Source organism: Harpegnathos saltator, unplaced genomic scaffold (assembly GCF_003227715.2).
Source record: "Harpegnathos saltator strain DR-91 unplaced genomic scaffold, Hsal_v8.6 scaffold285, whole genome shotgun sequence".
NCBI classification, from domain to species: Eukaryota; Metazoa; Arthropoda; class Insecta; order Hymenoptera; family Formicidae; genus Harpegnathos; species Harpegnathos saltator.
The window spans coordinates 956,878-966,125 of NW_020230078.1; the positions used below are offsets into that span (position 1 = coordinate 956,878).

General features: G+C 38.6%; 1 protein-coding gene across 3 annotated transcripts; it reads left to right on the plus strand.

Annotated features, from left to right (window-relative positions):
• The first annotated feature begins 5,443 nt into the window (after positions 1–5,443).
• Uxt (Uxt prefoldin-like subunit) lies at positions 5,444–6,758 on the plus strand. 3 transcript variants are annotated; one of them, XM_025299571.1, is made up of 2 exons: positions 5,444–5,630; positions 6,101–6,758. In XM_025299571.1, exon 2 carries the CDS (start codon positions 6,120–6,122, stop codon positions 6,549–6,551), a length of 432 nt encoding a protein of 143 aa, XP_025155356.1. In that variant the 5' UTR covers positions 5,444–5,630; positions 6,101–6,119; the 3' UTR covers positions 6,552–6,758. The 3 variants fall into 3 exon arrangements, with proteins under 3 accessions (XP_025155356.1, XP_011152936.1, XP_011152934.1); XM_011154634.3 differs by having other exon boundaries at positions 5,444–5,597; XM_011154632.3 differs by having other exon boundaries at positions 5,445–5,706.
• Positions 6,759–9,248: the final 2,490 nt, after the last annotated feature.

Consider the following 9,248-nt stretch of genomic DNA (forward strand, 5'->3'; position numbering starts at 1 on the left):
AAGTTAAGTTTCGTACCAAGAAACGAGTAACAAGAGCAAATCGCGATAAAAGATATTGAACCGTACACGCTAGTCGAGTGTCAAGTATCAAGGCGGGTTTCGCGATACGGCCTGAGGCCCGTTGAAAATGTTCTCTCTGCGCTTGTAACGATGGCGCAGCGCATTCCACGCGGTAACACACACACACACACACAGCGACAGGGCGGGCAGTCAAAAAGGAAGACGCCACATCATGATTGGCCGGAGACCGAATCGCCGCGATAAGGCGATCGTGAGTTACGCCGTACTTCGGCGCGGCATATCGCGGGAGATGCGCCCGGTCGAATTCAATTTAAAGCGCATACAGCGAGAGACGGGATATGCAACGGTGCTGCAGAGCGCGCGTCGAGCTCGATCAGCCCGATTATCGTCGCGATATCGCCGGGGAGTTTCACTGCGATTCACGCGATCCGAGATCGGCGAAAATACCGATAATTGCTCGTCGATCATGCTCGAAGATGCGTCCGCGGAGCGTGACGTCTCCTTTCGAACGCAGCGGCGTTCGAGTTTCGGCTGACTTTCGCGTTTTTACATATATTCGTGACTTTCTCCCGAGGTGTCTCGCTTCGTAAAATAAAGAGCGCATCGTGGCTACCGGAACGTAGTTAACGCGTTAAGCTCGAGCGCAGCAATTACAATTTTGCCTTTATCGTCGAGTCACCGTACTTTCTGTTCAAACAACACCGACTTGGCGCCGCAAGTCCGCGCGTTCAAGAGAAGCGCAACGCGCTCGCAAACGTGAACAGGCATTTTGTCATGAACGCGCTCCAGCGAGGAGATGGAAAACTCTCCTTGGCATTACCTTACGTGAAAGGACGCGATGGGAAAAACGACGCAGCAAACATATCGGCTCGCGGAAGAAGAAACGAAAAAGAGTCAACTTGCACGATGTAAACAGGATAAGCAAGTAGCTGGAGAAGGGCGAGGCATTGAAGCAGCATAAGAGTCGAAGCATAAGGGAAAGGCGTGTACGCACCGATCAAATGACTCTGCGATCTCTAATGTGAAAACTATTCAGATTTTGTCGCAATACAAACCTCGTGCACTTGCATCGAGGTTAAAATCCACCGTGGATGGTGGATAATAACCTCGTTATTAGGGTTTCCCTGCTGAACTGCTGGTCGGCCCATAAGCGAAGAAACAAAGCGCGCTAAGAATGATTGGGAATAATTAGGAAACGTTTTGAGATAGCTCAGCGCAAGTGAAGGCGAGGCACTTTAACCGTTTGAGTCCCAGGGGGTATTGAAAAAACACTGTCGAAGAATCCCAAACAGCGCAACCGCGCTTTCTATAAATGCGTATGAAAAGACCCAAGCAGCGCGATAGCGCTTGTTTTATTTTAGGTCGAGAAATACCAAGCAGCGCGATAGCGCTTTGTTTATTTTACATCGATGAATCCTAATCGGACCAATACCGCTTCTTGTATTTGTTAGGTAACGCGATTCTCGTCTTTTTCTCATCGCTCTGTCACATTTATTGTAGTTTGCAAAGCGATCGGACGTATTCTTGCGTAAGTGTTTCTCATTGTTAATAATTGTGTGTTTCAAAATGATTAGACGAAGCAACGGAGCAACGAAGCAAAAGGAATCCATCCAACATGTTTTGATAAACACCGATGTTACAAATTATAATTGTTACTCTCCATTTAAATTATTTGTTCATAACACAAAAATATTGTTAATTTGTAATTCGTTATTTTATAAAATACATCTGTATTATTACATATGCGTACTGTAAATTTATAAATATTTCAAGTTTTGTTCGATAAAAATTATTGAGAAGATAACAATGAAATAAAAATTTTTATTTTGTAATGTATTATTGCATTATTATAGTATTATTCTACCTATTATAAAATGTACTATTTACATTAAAAGGATCGGTGTGATATACTTGCTTCAGTAAATCTGAGCGCGCGACTTCGACAATCGGTAACGCACCGTCAGTTGTCCACAATGATCGAAATGTACTGGGTTTTCTCGACATAAAATCTGAACAGCGCGATCGCGCTGCTTGGGACTCAAACGGTTAATCAGCGGGATTACGTGAAGCTACAGTTAAAAACTACAGTCGATTCTGAATTGGCGTATTTTATTATTTTTTTCATCTCGAAATCGGATGCGAGCCATTTCTTTAAATCGCTGTATACTTCTAACGATTGAAATTACACATCGAATTATGCATCGCGCAAACAAAGGAAACACTGACGTTTCATTTGTTAAGAAAAAAATTAGCTTCTCAAAGATCGTGGGTGCTCATTTCATGAAGGTGTCATTAGAAAAATTGCGGCTATCCGATTCGATTGCAGAGGCAAACGATTATGCTATACATCGCGCTGGGTCCAAATTCAGATGTTTTACGGATGTTACATGTAAGATGATCCCGTAACACAGAGTTATTACACGGCCACGAAGACCGCATTCACACCGGGTGCTAAAAATGGAAAACCAAAGGCAACCGCTTGGTTGCACGCAATCTGTAAGATGTCGGAGAGAAGAAGAGCCGATCATTTCGTACCTTAAGTTCAACGCGCGAATAAGAAGAGGGCGATACCCCTCCCGTGATTGCGCATCGTAGTGCACCTGCACACGGGGCTTTTTGCGAGCGTGTCCCAACGGCGACTCTCAATTGACGCTTAATTGTGTGGGATCTGTTTTTGCGTGTGACTAATCGACGGCATCCAGCGAAGAAAGTATTTCGGCCGAGAATTATGCTGGTTTCACGAAAAACGATCCACTACGGAATTAGCGCGGAGAAACACGCGCGCACATTTACACGCGACTTATGTGCCGTGTCTATCGCGTATCAAGTCTTCGATCGTCATCGGGATTATCATTTCTTCAGAAACGCTCTAATTCCAGTCGGAGTTTCTTTCATAGTCGTTCATAAGTAACAAGTCTAATTCGTGAGTTGGAATCGGAATCGGTATATTGAAAGCAACGTGGATCCATTACACCGACGGATACGTCAATATAATACACCGGATCGTGCGCAAAATATTCAACCGAAAACAAAGCACATGTTCTCTCTCTCTCTCTCTCTCTCTCTCTCTCTCTCTCTCTCTCTCTTTCTTTCTCCAAGATCGCCTATAAATGAAATACGTTTATGAACGAGAGACGGCTTTAGAAAAAAAAAACAAATCAATTTTATATTTGTGAGCTTATCCTCTTGCTTGTAAGGACTCGTATATGCAGCTGCATCGTTCTCATGCGCGCTCGCTCGATGATGTGCACACCAGGACAAAGAGATCATCAGAAAGGAGAGTGCTGCCAATGTCTGCGCCGGGTTCTGACTACCGCTCCCCTTCGCTACCGCCGACGCTATCTTCGCTATCTGTATCGATATTCTACAATAGAATTGGCGCAAAATTACCACTTGTGTCATTCAGCGTTGCATCTTAAGGTGCAACGTCAGTCTGTGTGAACAGTGCTTAATAGCGCGGCATGGTAACCGAAATTCGCCGGTGGGCGTCAATGCTTGAATTCGTCGCCTTGGGCGATCGACTGTGCTACCTGGTCGAAGCACGCCATCGTGAAATTCACGGAGAAACGGAGCATATTACGGACAGTACATGGGACAGTGAAGCGCGCCGGAAGTATTCCGCGGACCTGGGACTCTGTTAGCCACCGTTCTCTAGAGGAGCGAGAGAGCCAACGTTGCGTCCGCAGGTCCCCGTCGTATACGGCTCCGTATATTCCAGCCCTGCAGTTCCTGCCGGTTGACGGCCTTGACCGGACATTATTTGCTTTATGATAGCATTCGAAAGAAAGTAGCCGAGTTTCGACTCGGCTTCTCGCTCACTGGGCGACTAAAGCTCGCTCGAATCGGGCGTCACAATAATCAGTCGTCGACCTTGACCTCGACTGCCTCTGTCGCTTGAGATAGATAAGTGATATGCAATGTTATCGCGGCTTGAATGCGAATGAAAATAGCGGGCATTTCGATTCTATGGAATCGAAATGTCGCTGAAACGGCACTTTAGACGGCTTGGATTTTCATTGACAGTACCGAACGAATTCTAAAAAACAAAAAAAAAAGAGAGATCGACGAGATAACGCACCGACAACCGCGAGTACCTGAGATTTGCGGAAATCGTCACCTTAGATTGGTTAGACGTCAACTATATTTGATTAAATCTGACTGTGTCGCGAAACATTGTCCGTCTTTTCCAAAGCTACACTACAAGATGATTTCATCACTTGTCACTCCTGAATCTTTGATTGAGAAATTCGATGACTCTACACTTGCGATATTTCAGAACGAAAACGGCAGACGACACGTTGTCTTGCTTGAAACTTGCTTGAAAATAGCGAGTGCATGCTGCTGCATTCTGCATCTGTGCGTGTAGATTTTCCTGTCATCTGTTTTCGAGTCGCGTAGTAACATTGCCCATCATCATCCAAGAGTACAGCATTAGCGTTGACATTTCTCGAAAAATTACATAAATATTCGCGATAAATGCATACGTACAGTGCGGGCCGCAATTACTCCGTCTACTGGTGCTTTCCTAAATTGCAGTGCGGCGACTATCTGCCCGTAACGGAATTATTACACGCTCTGCTGCGCTAAGGTAAGTGAATACTATGTGATCACTGCTCACTATGCAAATGCACACTAGCTGCCGGCGGTACGATGTCGCAGCATGACATGTGACTGTAAATCTTGAAACTATCGTACGGATTAACATAATAGTACTTTTTATCTAGGAAATGTGCAAATTGAACGGTGAAGCATACGTTAGGCTTTTACATTGTATCCCGGTTAAAAATGTTTCGATCATATCGGCCCGACGATACATACTTGCACGCACGTACAAGTCGACATATCTGTCGGCGTAAGACCTTGAAACGCCGGAGAAAGATGAGAGCGTCGTATAATTTTGAAAGGCATATAGTGGTTATATCGGCTCCTCAAATAAATTAATAAGCGTATATCGCGAATTGCATTAACGTTATGTGTGCGACGTGATGTCATTTGCATTAAAACGTGCGCTATAATACAACGTGAAGCTAAGATTCATCTGACTCGTGAAACAAAATATATTCGTATGTTTGGATGTACAGAAATCGTATATCAATTTGAAGGGAAAAGATAGAAAAAAAAGAAAAGAAAAAAAGAGAGTAAACGATTCGAGTCCGGTTCGACTTTCTCGTGTCTCTGTGTGCCCGTTCATGTCGAAATTCAACATGTGTGGTGAGTTCATCCATAGTAAACCAAGCATATAAAGTAAGTTTATCTTTCCAAGTATATCTAATACGTGCGTTTTTAATGTAAATTAAAAGCAGCAGTGTTCTATGCTTGCAGCACTTTTTTGTCGTGTCATCCGAGAAAATATCTAAATTATATTTACTAGGAATCTTCCTCAGCAGCTATTGCTAAGGTAGACCTCTAACGTATCTCGAGTAAACTTGCAGAGATCTTCACCAAGAGCCAAGTTGTCGCATGGTGGTCTCGTGCGCAGCTAGGAGCTGGTATAAAAATGAAGTTATATTTATCGGAGAACTTTTATAATACTGTTTCTTCAACCTTGACACGTATTTGAGTCTATATTTGATAGTGTGAGTGACAGCATCACCATCGTCCGAGATAAAGTGCATACATTTATGTTCATTTATAAAATTTGTGCGTCTAACATAACCTAAATATTACAAACTTTTTCACTGAAATGTATGTTGAATTTTCAATGTATTAGATGTATACGAAAATTTTCTCCATTAAATTTATCTTCCTTTTTAAATGTAGATGTTTCGCTCTTTTATGGTTTTGAAATATTGTCACTTATGAATTTAAAAGTACATAACCTCAGAAAGTAGTACATAGGGTGATTACAAATAAACTTATGATTTTGACTTTACATACAGTAATTGACAAAATTTGTACAAAGTAATGAGGAATTTTCTTTTATTGTAGTTGAATATATATTTAATTGTTTGGGCAAAAATTATGAATTTATAAGAATTTATAAGGAAGATACTGAAAAGAAAGGTTCCGCATGCATCCAACACGCAAAATATTGTAAATTATAGTTACTTTTTAATACATTATTTTTCTTATCTTATAGATTCAGGACTTAATCACCTATGGATCCTGATGTACAAAAGAAGATTTTAGAATTTGAGGCTTTCGTGAATGACGTGTTAAAGGCTGATCTTGCACAACTGTCTGACAAGCTTGATTCCAAGAATGCGGATATTGCAGAATTTATACAATTAAAATCAATAATAACGACATTCCAAAATACAGACATTGAGAAAACTGGCTTCAAAACTCAAGTGGATATAGGGAACAGTTTCTTCGTTCAAGCACAAGTAACAGATGCTTCGAAAATTTTACTGAATATTGGCTTAGGACTTTACGTTGAATTTACCTTAAATGAAGCTCTAGTCGTTATAAATGTACGGATTAAGCTTCTAGAGGGACAAATTGCTAATTTACGTCGAGCAATCGCGAGGACCAATGCTCACATTAAACTAATCCTTTTATGTATCAGAAATATAAAAGGAATTAAATGAAATGTTTAATTGCATTGTTTCTCTTTTCCCACGAACTTCTGCGATACGTTTGAGGCGAGCTAACATGACAGTTGAAAAATATAATCTTATCTTGTAAATAAAACTTACACATAGTCATCATTACACGCCTGTAAAGAATTTATTTTTATATAAATTCATCAGTAAACTTCATATTTATACATGAAATAAATGGAAAGAATGTTTATATCTCTCTCTCTTTCTCTTATCAATGCAGCAATACACCATGCAAAGAAAAACACAAAGACCCTTGAGAAATTCAGTGTGACCTTGACTGAATATACAGTTGAAAGCGTGTCTCATGATAATCCCATGTCTATATAGAGAAAATCAGGTCACTTGGGAAACATGATAAATAGTAAATTAACTCACGCAAATGAATGCAAAGCTGCTCCATAACAATGTCTTGCATCTTGAGTGAAACGTTTCAACTTGTCAATTTCTAAATAGATTCCTTCTATTCTGCCGACAGACAAATTTTATTCTGGAGGCTTAGGTTGAAGTGTTGCATTGCGACTATATAAATAAGATGTATTTAGATTTATTCGAATCATTCAAATATGTTTATTAACGATTCTATCCATTTTATACAGCATACTAATGCAGAAGACATGAGCACATACGTACTTTATGAAAGCACGTTTTAATGAATTTTGTCTGGAGCACTATCCTTAGCCAAGACAAGATGACATGTCTCAAAAATGCTCCATTCCGCTTATTAAGTTTTAGATGCAATCACTTATGCAGATGAGTATAAAAGTAGCCTTCCTAGCATTTTTCCCCTATCTTTCTTTCGTATATGCATCTTGTACTTAAACTGCTGCTATACTGCACTGCATACAAGTTAGGGTTACAAGAGGTTGCGTGATATGCGTCAAGTATGTTTACCAATACTCTTATACATATATTATCCGTCTCTATTAGGTATAAAGAACATTGGCAATTCATTCACTCATTATCTCTTCAGGATCTTGAAGGAAATCCCCGAGTTTTTCTGGAAAGTTCTGCTCACAGCTGGTTACAGTAAGGAATAATGTACCAATTTGTTCACTTATCGCAACATCGTTAAAATAACTATAGTATTTAATCATACAACTTACCTCATTTGCTTATTTTATATTTATAACGATAATGTACAATTCAATCATTAAACAGATTGTACCCTCTGTATAACATGAGACTTCGTACTTTTATAATTGGAATAATATATTTTTTATTTTTCATTTGAATAAATTTAATAAAAGTGCACTATGGCGATTGATATTATGTAATGCATTGATAATGCTGTATAATAAATTATTTTAGTATTTAAATTTTTTTAAAAGACAAACAAAAACAAGATTAGCGACTGCCGGAACATTTCTTGCATCATCTCTATATAATCTTCTGACCATAAGTGAAGCTTTACCTTCTGTTGATAATATCATGTTGTTTATTATTAGCAATATTTATTTTATTTATTTTCCATATCGATTAACATAACATAAATATTAAAAATACAGAATTCTTTTAACATTTGTTAAAAAAAGTCTTATTTTATAAGCAGGTAGAATATTCTTTCATTAGTGACTGATAGTAAACGTACGATACTCTCGAAGTTTTCTCTTGGACAGCATAGATGACATCAACAAAAAATTCTAAATTTCTCTCTTTCTCTCTGTATACATTTCTATATAAATATATAAAGAGAGTCTCTGTAGAAAAACATTTTTATATAAATAACATGTATTTTTTTTCGAATAGAAACATCACAATCTTCTCTGTTTAGATTGCAGCAATGTTAAAAAAGAATGTAACAAAAAGTACATTACATGATTTGGTCTGAATAAATATCTTTCAAGATTTAATTATTTAAATATTTTAGACTTATACGTGTTTAACATTAGAATGAATATTTGTGGCCAGTGGATACGTGTATTTTGATTTCTGCTGAGGTGAATAGAGAATGGAAAAAGAAGGAAATAACGTATTCCAGACACGAAAATCACTTTGTCTGGCTTAGTTATGCGAAACACTGTAATTGGGAGATTTGATTAGGAAATATCGGTAGTAAATTTCTGATGCTAAGATAGGAGGTCAATTTCGTGACTCTCTTCTCAACTCGAGACTCGCGGTACCAAGACAAGTATGTACGAAGTCGGCTAATCCACATTTAAATAACTATATACGAAGAAGCCGTATATCTCTATACTGCCTAGAATATAATTATTCGCCATGACTGTATACTTATATTTACCGAAGGCAGCTTTGGCGCGAGATACTTTTCGATATTATTAATGTCATTATTTGTAATATCCGTATTTGTTATCTTTAACATACACCAGCACGACTGCTGCGTAATATTAAAATAGAAGACACAACTAGAATATATAATTCATACAATTTCCAATACACAAAATGATGGACATACGTAACGAATAAAATTATATTTACTATCTCATGTAAATCTTTGCCAATTTGTCTACAACACATTCGTATAGTTTACTCGAAGCATTGTTTACACATTCAAAAAATAAAAATATGAAAATATTGAAGAAATCGTTGAATGAAATATGAAATAACATAAATCGGAAGGCAGTAGATATATATTTTTGTATCATTTGCAGGAAAAAATACAACGAGAATAAGCATGCCTTTTGTCTTTATTTAACGTATATTTTGACTGCATTCGATGAATTT